Here is a 14,218-nt window from a genome sequence, read left to right on the forward strand (position 1 = left end):
TTTTAACTGTAATCATTTTCCCAACATCCTCTCCATGACAAATGTAATTATTCTGCACTCCCTTTCACATCCTGATTCATGGTTATTTCTGGGATGTTATTTATATCCTTTACCGTGAAGACAGATGCAAAATATCTGTTCATTTCATCCGCCATTTCCTCATTTTCCGTGATTAATTCCCCAGACTCATTCTGTAAAAGAGTGATTATTGACTGTGGAACAATTGGGTCCAATGTGCTGCAGCTACAGATAGCCACTACAATATGATGCTGTGGTGATAATGGAGACCCTGGACCAGGCACTGAATATTCCTGGACCAAGGAGTTCAGGGAAGATAGAGTAGGGAAGATAAGAAAAGAGGTCGAGATATTGACTAAGGAAAATGTTTTAGTGATGGGGAGGACATCTCAAGGGGCCAAGGACAGAATCTATTTAGTTTGAACTAAGAAACAATTGAGGTAACGTTATACGACTGGCTGTATTCTATTCACTAATGAATGGGAAGGAAAAAGAGAAACTAACTTGCAGGGACATTACAAAGGAGAACAAAACCTGGAATGTGGTTAAACCTCAGAAACACTTTGATATTTAATCCTCCTCTGAAGCACATGGAGAGATTTTGTGATATTAAAGGGACTTTAATTATCTGACTATAGACTGGGATGGTCACGGTGTAAAGAACAGAGAGAGCCGAGATTTCTGAGAGTGTATTCAGGAGAATTTTCTGTGTCCAGTTCAATGAGGCAGGAGGTGCCACTGGCCCTGGTACTCGGGAATGAGTGGGGGAAACAAGTGGACCAAACGACAGCAGGAGAACACTTTGGGGAGAGTGATTACTGTTTCATTGGGTTTAGGCTGACTATGGAAGAAGGACCAGGGGCAATCCCGAGTTTGAATCATTCACTGGGGAAGAGACCATGTCAATGTGGTGAGTATGGATCTGGTCCATATAAACTGGAATCAAAGATTGGCAGCAAAACTGTCATGAAACAATGGAATGCATTTAACAAGGAGAACGGCAGAGGGGAATGTTGGTGGAGAGGCCGACATGGGGGAGGGAGGTCCTGCCAGGGGGAAATACCTGAGGTTAAAATGGCGCTGTTAATGGAGGCTCACAACCCTCGGAGAGAAAAATTCTCCTCACCTCCGTCCTAAATGGATGACCCCTTATTTTTAAACAATGACCTCTCAAAGCAGTTCCGGAGGGTGACTCAGCTCATTCCAGGCATGAGGGGGTATCTTATGAGGAAAGATTGAACAGATTAGGCCTAAACTCATTGGAGTTGAGAAGAATGAAAGATGGTCTCAGTGAAACAAATTAAGATCTCGAGGATCTCGACAGGGTGGATGCTGGGAGGATGTTTACTCTTGTAGGGGAGACAAGAACTCAGGGACACAGTTTAAGTGTAATAGTCCCACAGTCAGAGAAGAGAATTATTTTCCTCAGAGGGTCGTGAATCCACTGAATTCTCATCTGAAAGTAGCGGGGGATGGGTCATTGAATATTTTCAGCACAGAGTCAGACTGATCTTATTTTCTTTTTAAGAGGAGATATGGGTGTCTCTGGTTAAAGGACATGAATGAATCAGATGTTTTTTTTACCACATTTGACAATGGTTTCATAGTCATCATGAGGCTTTTAATTCCAGATTTTCACTGAATTCTTATTTCACCATCTGCTGTGGTGGGATTCAAACCCGGGTCCCCAGAACATTACCCTGGGTCTCTGGATTGCTAGTCCAGTGAGAAAATCACTTTACCATTCCTTCCCCAATAGACAAGGGAGTCAAGCATTATGGGAGACAGAAGGGAAGGTGGAGTTGAGAAACACCAGCCGTGATCTTATTAAAACGATGGAACAGGTTCGAGGGGCCGAGTGGCCTATTTTTATTCCTCAGTACTAAATCCTAAGTTCCCACGGTTGTAATACTATGTTGGCTGGGCAGAATGCCCCTGGGTGGGTGGTGTGGTCAATAACTCAGCGTCAAAAGGCTGGGAATCTCTCACCGCCCCCTGATGTCCAGGTTGGAGATGGCGTAGAAATATTTCGACAGGTTGAGTGGGTCAACTCTGGTGGGTCCAGTGGCTGGACGGAGCAGTCTGAGCCGCAGGTCAGTCAGGGTGAAGAAGTCCCTCAGGTCCTTTGTGGTGTCCAGTCGGCCGTACAGTGAGGCCATGTCACGGAGAAGGGGTCCCCCGAACAAGGCAAAACGTTCCTGGATCTCAAATCGGACCGTGTTCTCCTGCTTCCATACGTAACCCCTGGAATATTCCTCAGTGCAGATAATGTCCAAAACAGAGGCAGGCCTCAGATCGCTGGCACTTCTGGGTTCCATCCCAAAGGAGTTGAGGCAGTCTGCTGCGTAGAACTGATAGGGCTGCCAAGTCTGCCCATTGTCCAGAGATTTTTCCAGAATCATCTGCTCAGGACGGCCTGACTCGAAGGTAATGACAATGTCCTCAGTCAGCTCGATGCTCTTACCCCAGGACAGAGTGATGTTGACCAGGAGAGGATCTGGGAAACGTCTCCAGGACACACTTTGCCAAAAGGTGTTGGGAACCCGTCCCTCATCGTCCAGCATCAGCTCAGGCGGGTGAGCGAGCTCCGGTGTGCGAGCGTCACACTCATTGTTGCACATGTACGGGTTCTCCTTCAAACAGAACAACACAGGGTTAGATAGACAGTAAACTCCCTTCACACATCCTCATCAAACACTCCCAGGACAGATAGAGCACAGGGTTAGATACACAGTAACGTCCCTCTACACTGTCCCCCATTAATCACTCCCAGGACAGGGACAGCACGGGGTTAGATACAGAGTAAAGCTCCCTCGACACTGTCCCCCATCAAACACTCCCAGGACAGGTACAGCACAGGGTTAGATACAGAGTAACGCTCCCTCTACACTGTCCCCCATCAAACACTCCCAGGACAGGTACAGCACGGGGTTAGATACAGAGTAAAGCTCCCTCTACACTGTCTCCATCAAACACTCCCAGGATAGGTACAGCTCGGGGTTAGATACAGAGTAAAGCTCCCTCTACACTGTCCCCATCAAACACTCCCAGGATAGGTACAGCACGGGGTTAGATACAGAGTAAAGCTCCCTCTACACTGTCCCCATCAAACACTCCCAGGACAGGTACAGCTCGGGGTTAGATACAGAGTAAAGCTCCCTCTACACTGTCCCCCCATCAAACACTCCCAGGATAGGTACAGCACGGGGTTAGATACAGAGTAAAGCTCCCTCTACATTGTCCCCCATCAAACACTCCCAGGACAGGTACAGCACAGGGTTAGATACAGAATAAAGCTCCCTCTACACTGTCCCCCATCAAACACTCCCAGGACAGGTGCAGCATGGGGTTGGATACAGAGTAAAGCTCCCTCTACACTGTCCCCCCATCAAACACTCCCAGGACAGGTACAGCACGGGGTTAGATACAGAGTAAAGCTCCCTCTACATTGTCCCCCATCAAACACTCCCAGGACAGGTACAGAACGGGGTTAGATACAGAACATAACATAAGAACATAAGAAAGAGGAACAGGAGTAGGCCATCTAGCCCTTCGAGCCTGCCCCGCCATTCAATAAGACCATTGCTGATCTGAAGTGGATCAGTTCCACTCTCCCACTTTCTCTCTATAACCCTTAATTCCCTTGTCTATCAGAAATCTATCTACCCGTGACTTAAATATATTCAGCGAGGTAGCCTCCACCACTTCAATGGGCAGACAATTCCAGAGATTCACCACCCGTTGAGCGAAGAAGTTCCTCCTCAACTCCGATCAAGTACAAGTGGAGAAGGTTGTGAAGAAAGCCTATGGTATGTTAACCTTTATAGGAAGAGATATAGAGTCCAAAAGCTGGAGTCTAATGTTGCAGTTGTACAGAACGTTGGTTCGGCCGCATTTGGAGTACTGCGTCCAGTTCTGGTCGCCTGACTACCGGAAGGACATGGAGACTCTGGAGAGAGTGCAGAGGAGGTTTACCGGGATGCTGCCTGGTATGGAAGGACTGGGTTATGAGGAAGGATTGGGCAAATTGGGACTGTTTTCCCTTGAAAGACGGCGACTGAGGGGAGATCTAATAGAGGTATATAAGATTATGAAGGGTACAGATAGAGTACAGTAAAAAGTCTGACAACACCAGGTTTAAGTCCAACCAATTTATTTGATAGTAAACTCACAAGCTTTCAGGGTTTGTCCCTTCGTCAGGTGAAGGGAGAGTTCTGTCCTCAGACAGAGCATATAAAGCAAAGACAGTTTACAGATTACTGATTAGAACGCGAATCATTCCACCTAACCTGCTGGACTAACCCCGAAAGCTTGTGAGTTTACCATCAAATAAATCGGTTGGACTTAAACCTGGTGTTGTAAGACTTTTTACTGTGTTTACCCCAGTCCAACGCCAGCATATCCATATGACAGATAGAGTAAACAGTGGGAAGCTTTTTCCTAGATTGGAAATACACAGTACAAGGGGCCACGGGCTTTGGTGAGGGAGGCGAGTTACAATTCGGATGTTAGAGGGAGGTTTTTCACACAGAGGGTAGCGGGGGTATGGAATGCTCTCCCAAGTAAGGTGGTGGAGGTAGGCATGCTGGAGTTGTTTAAGACCTACTTAGATAGGCACATGAGTGGGATGGAGATGGAGGGATATAGGACACTGTTTTAAATAAGGTTCAGGAGCCTTGGGACGTCCCTGGGAATCAATTGATTCCTATCGACCTTCCAACATATTCTCTGGCTCACTTGTTTTATTTCTGAGATTCTGGGGATTCCCTTGAATGTTTGCATAAGGTATGCATGTTATTGATGGTTTTCTCTTTTAACCCACAGGTGATTCAGTCCGCCTTGTTGCCCAACGAGGGGCATACACGCGATGGATCGTACTGGGGCTGCTCTTCTTGGTTGTTTCGAGAGTAGCCTAGTCCTTCATGTCGTTAGCGTGTGCTTAAACTGGACCAGATGCTGGGCAACACGACAGCTCAGTGACTATCACTGTTTGCTGTGCAGACACATGGATTTGGGCCGCTGTCTGTGGGAGTTTGCGCATTCTCCCCGTGCTTGCGTGGGTTTTCTCCAGGTGCTCCGGTTTCTTCCCACACCCCAAAGATGTTCCATTAGGCTGATTAGTGTAACAAATTGTCCTTAAATTTGTTGCTGTGCTGTGTTGTTCTTCGTTCTTTGTAAATTGCCCCCCCTTATTTTGAGGCTGTGCCCTCTAGTCCTGTTATCCTTTCCAAGCGGGAAGAATCTCTCTACCTCTACCCTATCCATCCCCTTCATTATCTTATACGTCTCTATAAGATCCCCCCGTCATCCTTCTAAACTCCAACGAGAACATAGAACATAGAACATAGAACATTACAGCGCAGAACAGGCCCTTCGGCCCACGATGTTGCGCCGACCAGTTACAAAAACAATGACCCACTAGCCTAAACCAATCCCTTTTCGTCCATAAACCTATCCAGAGATCTCTTAAACGCCCCCAAACTAGACGCATTTACAACCGCAGCAGGCAGGGCATTCCAATCCCTCACCACCCGCTGGGTAAAGAACCTACCCCTGACATCCGTCCTGTAGCTACCCCCCCTTAATTTAAAGCCATGCCCCCTCGTGCTAGCTTTCTCCATCCGAGGAAAAAGGCTATCACTATCCACCCTATCTAAACCTCTAATCATCTTATATGTTTCAATAAGATCCCCTCTTAGCCGCCTTCTTTCCAACGAAAACAACCCTAAATCCCTCAGTCTCTCCTCATAGGACCTCCCCTCCATACCAGGCAACATCCTAGTAAACCTCCTCTGCACCCTCTCCAACGCCTCCACATCCTTCTTGTAATGCGGGGACCAGAACTGCACACAGTACTCCAAGTGCGGCCGCACTAGAGTAGTGTACAGTTGCAACATTACACTGCGACTCCTAAATTCAATCCCCCTACCAATAAACGCCAAGACACCGTACGCCGAACAGACACCGAACAGACCCAGTCTATTTAGTCTCTCTTCATAGTCCAACCCCCTCATCTCTGATATCAGCCTAGTGAACCTCCTCTGCACTCCCTCCAAGACCAATATACCCTTTCGCAAACGCGGCGACCAGAACTGCACACAGTACTCCAGCTGCGGCCTCACCAGTACCCTGTACAGTTGCAGCAAGACCTCCCTGCTTTTATATTCTAACCCCCTCGCTATAAAGGCCAGCATCCCAATCGCCTTCTTGATCACCTGCTGCACCTGCAGGCTGGGTTTTTGCGATTCGTGCACAAGGACCCCCAGGTCCCTCTGCACTGTAGCATGATGCAGCTTTTCACCTTTTAAGTAATAATCCCTCCTACTATTATTCCTGCCAAAGTGGATAACCTCACACTTGCTAACATTATACTCCATCTGCCAGGTCCTCGCCCACTCGCTCAGCCTATCCAGATCCCTCTGCAGACTTTCCACACCCTCCGCACAATTTGCTTTTCCACTCATCTTTGTGTCATCAGCAAATTTCGACACCCTACACTCAGCCCCCTCCTCCAGATCATCTATATAAATGGTAAATAGCTGAGGCCCCAGCACCGATCCCTGCGGCACTCCAGTATTCCAGGAATATTGCTGGTATTCTCCAGTATTCCAGGAATATTCATGTTCTCTAATGATCTCTGGGATAATTCTGAATCAGTCTGTGTGCGCTCTGTACTGGACAAATAGGCAGCTGAAACATTATGTTGCTGGAGAGTTGCAGAATGATGTTATGCGGCAAACTAAAAATAGCCTCAAACCATCAAGTATTTAGACAGGATTTATAAATCAGCTCAACATTCAGGAACAACTGAAAAATCTCATGTCATTCTCACTGGGAGTGATTCCCTGTCACTGGGATTGATTCCCATCACTGGGAGTGATCCCCCGACACTGGTAGTGATTCCCTGTCACTGGGAGTGATTCCCATCACTGGCATGATTCCCTGGAACTGGGAATGATTCCCCATCACTGAGAGTGATTCCCCATCATTGAGAGTGATTCCCCATCACTGGGAATGATTCCCCATCACTGAGAGTGATTCCCCATCACTGGGAATGATTCCCATCACTGAGAGTGATTCCCCATCACTGAGAGTGATTCCCCATCACTGGGAATGATTCCCCATCACTGGGAATGATTCCCCATCACTGAGAGTGATTCCCCATCACTGGGAATGATTCCCCATCACTGGGAGTGATTCCCCATCACTGGGAATGATTCCCATCACTGAGAGTGATTCCCCATCACTGAGAGTGATTCCCCATCACTGAGAGTGATTCCCCATCACTGGGAGTGATTCCCATCACTGGGGTGATTCCCCATCACTGGGAGTGATTCCCATCACTGGGATTGATTCCCTGTCACTCTGGGGGTGATTCCAGTCACTTGGAATGACAGAGTTGGGATGGAGCGTGTTTAGTGGGAAGTCACAGGTTGCAGTTTTCCCAGGTATCTGCTGCCGTTGTTCAGGGTGGTGGGGGTGACAGGTTTGGTTGGAGATGTCGGTGTATCCTTGGCGAATTGCTACGCTGCGATGATAGACTGAATGTTGCTCAGACACAGGAAGAAGCTTCTTCAGGAACGGACACATCACTGCTCGACCTGAGATCAGTAAGACTGAATCGGCTGAAACCCCTTTTGTAAATGATCAGAGCCTTTCAGGCTGGATCTCAGTGGGAAGGGATTGTTGCCGTGATCAATAAAACTAACACTGGTGATAAAGGTGGAGATTGTGGCAATATACAGAGATAATGGAGATTAATGAATCTACAATTGTCACAGCATCGACTAAAGGCATTAACTAAAGCTGCATATTGCAATAGATTATTTTTAATTCTGTGTAAATCGAATGGAGTGAACATTAGTAACAGAATCTGTAAACTGAGTAAAGTATGAATGAATAATCAAACAGTACAGATGTTAAGTGCTCCTGAATTACCTGTGCCCTCTGTGAATAATGAACAGCTCTGAGTCCCAGAGCTGGAATCAGTGGTTGAATGAAATGATGTTGTGTAAACGGTGTGAGTTCCCCGGGGAACGGCTGGCTGGTGTTCAATGTGAAAGCTCATCGAGGGAGTGGTGAGAGACAGAGACACTATCTCACTGTCTCACTCCACCATTCCCTCAAACTCTGTCTTATTCTCAATCGTTAACACTGACACATTTCTCCACCTGCTTTCTTGTTCATTGTCCCAGTGGAACAATCTGTGTCTGTGTCGCCCCCAGTCCCGATTATTCCAATATTCTCCTAACTGAGCCTCCAATCTCCATCCTACAAAAACTTCAGCTCCTCCCAAACTCTCCTGTGTGTATCCCACATCCCGAACCCCCAGCCCCTGTACTCACTGACCCACACTGCCCCCCACCCCCTGTACTCACTGACCCACACTGTCCCCCACCCCCTGTGCTCACTGACCCACACTGTCCCCCACCCCCTGTGCTCACTGACCCACACTGCCCCCCACCCCCTGTGCTCACTGACCCACACTGTCCCCCACCCCCTGTACTCACTGACCCACACTGTCCCCCACCCCCTGTGCTCACTGACCCACACTGTCCCCCACCCCCTGTGCTCACTGACCCACACTGCCCCCCACCCCCTGTACTCACTGACCCACACTGTCCCCCACCCCCTGTACTCACTGACCCACACTGTCCCCCCACCCCCTGTACTCACTGACCCACACTGCCCCCCACCCCCTGTGCTCACTGACCCACGCTATCAGAGGGTCAGTACTGAGGGAGTGCCGCACTGTCAGAGGGTCAGTACTGAGGGAGTGCTGCACTGTCAGAGGACCAGTACTGAGGGGCTGGGTAAAACTGGGGAGCCAGTTCACTCCTGCTCAACCAGCAATGAATTATCTCCTCCCAAATCTTGAAAAACTCGGTGGCCTTATCCAAGGACTGGTTGGAACAGAAGTTTCTCTTTATTTAAAATATGAAATCTTGTGGTAGAATGCTGTTAATTACTGGGGGCTCAAATTTTGCTTTAAATGTTAAATGTCTCTAACAGGATTGTAACAATGACGTGGATTGTAACACATCAGATTCTCTCATGCCTTAATCTCAGGATTTTGTTCTATTACCCTCACCCTTGTTGGAATGTATCCGGCCTGTACTTAAAGTAACTTCTCCTTAACGATCACCCATTGCTCCATTCCAGATTTTCCGATCCGCTTGTGGTTCAATCCCTTTCCATTCCATTGAAATCAAACCTCTTTCAAATGAGACATTCTATTTTAGATTGTTCCTTGTTCTTCTGCATTCCCAATCTAAACCTGCTCCTATTTCTGATGTTTTTAGTTAAGAAGGTTCCCCACCATCTCCTTCGAGTAACTAAGGATGGACAATAAATACTGGCCATTTCGGTGATGCCCTTATCCCAAGAACTGATTTGATAAATGAACGGCAGGTTGAAATTGGCATCTTGCTCGGAAACTCAATGGGATTTGCGGCTTTGAAATTTAATTAGAAAGAATCTGAGTTGGCAGAAATGAATGTTTGTTCAAGTTAATGAAACCCAGAACTCTGCACCTGGTGTTTGTGTCTAAACATTTCAGTAATGAGTCGACCAGAGGGAGGCTTCAGAGAACCGAGAGAAGATTGGAGAAAGAATGAGAATCTCCAGTAAATCTTCAACAAGCAGTGCTTCATCCTCCATTATTGACAGGGCCCTGTGTAAATCTGTCCTTATAGATTACGATCACATTTCATTACACACTCAACTTTCAATTTTCAACCCTCCTTCCCCAATGGCTGACTTCCTTCTGGTGAAAAGTCTCCAATAAAGGGACTTGTCCCCAAGTGAATCCCCCCTCAGAGCCCCAGGCTCACACAGACTGAGAACTGTGAATGTCTGTTCCCAAATTCCTTTGATTGTCTGTGAAATCAGGAGAAAGACCAGACGGAATGTCAAAATATCAACAAATAAAATCAAGAGAAACCAAAATGCCTTTATAGAATCACTGCAGTACAGAAGGAGGCCAGTCAGCCCATCAAGTCTGCACTCACTCTCCAATAAAACATCCCACCAAAACCCTATCCCGTAGGCACAGTTATTTAATATCCCCCTAACCTACACATCTTTTGATATCAAGAGTAATTTAGCATGGCCAGTCCACCTACCCTGGACAGTGGGAGGAAACCAGAGCACCCAGGGGAAACCCACGCAGACATGAGGAGAACATGCAGAGACAGTGACCAAAGCTGGGAATTGAACCCAGGTCCCTGGCGCTGTGAGGCAGTAGTGCTAACCGTGTGACACTGTACCACAGTGCCGCCTGTCTTATACAAATGTAAGAATCAAGAGGATAACTAAGGAAAGAGTGGGACTGAAGAGACCAGATAATTAACTTGTGTCTGGAATGAAGACGTGAGCATTGTTCTCAATTAATACTTTGCTTTTGTCTTCACAGAGAGAGGAATCAGGCAGACACTGCAGTGGACGAGGAGGAATATGAAATATTGATGAGAGAGGGAATGTGGAAATGTTTAGCTGATGTGAGGAATCAGAGGAATAGAGAACGGTTATCATCGCGCCTTAGTTAGAGAGGGAGAAAGGGACAGACCGAGAGATTCCGGATCAGGGGGAGAGAGATCGAGTGATTCCGGGTCAGTGACGGACGGACCGAGTGATTCCGGGTCAGTGACGGACGGACCGAGTGATTCCGGGTCAGTGACGGACGGACCGAGTGATTCCGGGTCAGTGACGGACGGACCGAGTGATTCCGGGTCAGTGACGGACGGACCGAGTGATTCCGGGTCAGTGACGGACGGACCGAGTGATTCCGGGTCAGTGACGGACGGACCGAGTGATTCCGGGTCAGTGACGGACGGACCGAGTGATTCCGGGTCAGTGACGGACGGACCGAGTGATTCCGGGTCAGTGACGGACGGACCGAGTGATTCCGGGTCAGTGACGGACGGACCGAGTGATTCCGGGTCAGTGACGGACGGACCGAGTGATTCCGGGTCAGTGACGGACGGACCGAGTGATTCCGGGTCAGTGACGGACGGACCGAGTGATTCCGGGTCAGTGACGGACGGACCGAGTGATTCCGGGTCAGTGACGGACGGACCGAGTGATTCCGGGTCAGTGACGGACGGACCGAGTGATTCCGGGTCAGTGACGGACGGACCGAGTGATTCCGGGTCAGTGACGGACGGACCGAGTGATTCCGGGTCAGTGACGGACGGACCGAGTGATTCCGGGTCAGTGACGGACGGACCGAGTGATTCCGGGTCAGTGACGGACGGACCGAGTGATTCCGGGTCAGTGAGAGAGAGACCGAGTGATTCCGGGTCAGTGACGGAGAGATCGAGTGATTCCGGGTCAGTGACGGACAGACCGAGTGATTCCGGGTCAGTGACGGACGGACCGAGTGATTCCGGGTCAGTGACGGACGGACCGAGTGATTCCGGGTCAGTGACGGACGGACCGAGTGATTCCAGGTCAGTGACGGACGGACCGAGTGATTCCGGGTCAGTGACGGAGAGATCGAGTGATTCCGGATCAGTGACGGACGGACCGAGTGATTCCGGGTCAGTGACGGAGAGATCGAGTGATTCCGGATCAGTGATGGACGGACCGAGTGATTACAAACAGAGGAGGCCATTCAGCCCCATTCTTTCAAACTAAAGTCCTTTGAAACAAGGGAAAAGTTTCAGGGTCTTGGGTAAAAATGAGAGAAATTGGATAATTGGATAGATTTTTCAAAGAGCCAGCATGGACACAATGGGCCGAATGGTCTCCTTCTGTGCTGTAAGATGCTATTAATAGCTAATATTAATATCCTGATATTAATATTGCTAAAAACATCTGGTTATTTTCTGATTGATTGGAGGAACATAGAACATAGAACATAGAACACTACAGCACAAACAGGCCCTTCGGCCCACGAGTTGCGCCGATCACATCAACACCTACCAACCTACAGACCTATCTATAACCCTCAATCTCATTAAACCCCATATACTCATCCAGAAGTCTTTTAAAAGACCCCAGCGAGTTCGCCTCCACCACCACTGACGGCAGCCGATTCCATTCACTCACCACCCTCTGAGTGAAAAACTTACCCCTAACATCACTTCTGAACTTCCCCCCTTGCACCTTAAATCAGTGTCCTCTCGTAGCAACCATTTCAACCCGGGGAAATAGCCTCTGAGAGTCCACCCTATCTATTCCTCTCAACATTTTATAAACCTCTATCAGGTCGCCTCTCAACCTTCGTCTCTCCAGGGAAAAGAGTCCCAGCTCCCTCAACCTAACTTCATAAGGCATGCCTCCCAGTCCAGGCAACATCCTTGTAAATCTCCTCTGTACCCTCTCAATAGCTTCTACATCTTTCCTATAGTGAGGCGACCAGAACTGCGCACAATACTCTAAATGAGGCCTGACAAGGGTCTTATAAAGTTGCAGCATTACCTCCCGACTCCTAAACTCAATCCCTCGATTAATGAAGGCCAGTACACCATACGCCTTCTTGACCACCTCCTCCACCTGCGAGGCCGATTTAAGAGTCCTGTGGACCCGGACCCCAAGATCCTTCTGCTCTTCAACACTACTAAGACTCCTGCCCTTGATAGTGTACTCGTTCATCCCATTGGTTCTGCCAAAATGGACGACTACACATTTATCCGCGTTGAAGTCCATCTGCCACTTCTCCGCCCAGTCCTGCATCCTATCTATGTCCTGCTTTCTCGTTTGCCCACTGCATTTTCTGCAAAATAAAACTGATTGGTGCTGATGTTGATTGTTTGGAAGTTGCTTTGGGATATCACAAGGTAATGGATGCTGCTAGAGAAATGGAAGCTTTGTTTGAAAGATGAGACCCAGAAACTCCAACATTCACCAGCTGTCACGACTCAATTGGATTCTCATAATTGGAGCTGGGATTCAGAAATAATTGGTTGTCAGACTTTTAGCCGAGCAAGTCACAGACTGTGTTTCTACAGAAGTAGTGATGATCCTCCCTTTAAGTCGACAGTTCCAGCGAGCTGCACAACACGTGTAGTGAAATCGCTGAGACAAGAGTTTGTGCTTAACCACATCCCCCTTCAAACTGACAGACAGAGACTGAATTTAAAGGAAGCAGGATAGTGAGATAATAATGAGAGGAGAGGGGAAAGTGCAGTGGGACCTGATCTCCTCCTACACCAGTCACTGACGGGTAAGCGCGCAGGTACAGCAGGCTGGAAATAAGGAGAATGGTTTGTTGGCTTTTGTAACGGGAGGATTCGAGGACAGGATCAGGGATGTCTTGCTGCAATTGGTGAGGCCACACCCGGAATATTCACCGGAATTCTACCACACCGTCCACCACGGGATCAGAATCAGAGCGAGGGAGCGGAAAATGGAAATATCCGTTGACTTTGGGTGGGATTTTCCAGTCTCGGGTGGAATGAGGTTTTTATGGGCAGTTTTGGTCTCCTTTTCTGGGGGAGGATATTCTTGCTCCCCAGGAAGGGCAGAGGCGGTTTACCGGGCTCATTCCTGGGAAAGCGGGAATGATGTATGAGGAGAGATTCAGTCAATTAGGATTGTATTCAGTGGAGTTCAGAGCACTGAGGGGCGGATCTCATCGAAACCAATAAAACTCTCACAGGATAGACGCAGGAAGGATGTTCCTGATGGTGGGGATGTCCAGAACCTGGGGTCACAATCTGAGGGTACAGGGTAGATGGTTTAGGATGGAGATGAGGAGACATTTCTTCACCCAGAGAGCGGTGAATGTGTGGAATTCACTCCCACAGGAAGCAGCTGAGGCTAAAACAGTGAATGTTTTGAAGGAGTTCGATGCCTCTCTCAGGGTGAAGGGGGTTGAAGGATACGGGGCGAAGGCGGGATCAGGACATTCAGTTGGATGATTAAACACGATGATAATGAACGGTAGAGCAGGTTCGATGGGCCGAATGGCCTCCTCCTTCTCCTATTTCCTGTGTTTCTATAACTCTGGTGAATACCAGGATGGTAGATAGTGAAGGAGATGGACTTTGGCTCTATTATTATCCAATTATTCCTGTGGGAAATCATCGAACCAATCCCGGGAAACAGAAATCTTCCATCGTCCGAGACTCTGTTACCCATCAGACATCACACAGTGACAGACAGGACAATATCCACTCAGGATGAAGCGGGTGGTTGACTGGGATTAGTTCAGTTATTCTGTGATCGGGGAGGGGTTACAGCCCAAACATCACTG

At 48.3% G+C, this 14,218-nt stretch overlaps 1 protein-coding gene across 2 annotated transcripts in view; it reads right to left on the reverse strand.

Annotated features, from left to right (window-relative positions):
* Positions 1 to 14,218, reverse strand: part of LOC145348278 (netrin-G1-like) — a 58,557-nt gene that overhangs the window by 27,653 nt on the left and 16,686 nt on the right. For both annotated transcript variants that reach the window (XM_080196477.1, XM_080196476.1), the window contains exon 2: positions 2,008 to 2,651. In XM_080196477.1, coding sequence (XP_080052603.1) covers positions 2,008 to 2,651 — 644 coding nt within the window. The remainder of the gene's footprint in view (positions 1 to 2,007; positions 2,652 to 14,218) is intronic.

This window comes from Carcharhinus amblyrhynchos, chromosome 9, assembly GCF_965287045.1.
Source record: "Carcharhinus amblyrhynchos chromosome 9, sCarAmb.v2.hapA, whole genome shotgun sequence".
Classification (NCBI taxonomy): Eukaryota; Metazoa; Chordata; class Chondrichthyes; order Carcharhiniformes; family Carcharhinidae; genus Carcharhinus; species Carcharhinus amblyrhynchos.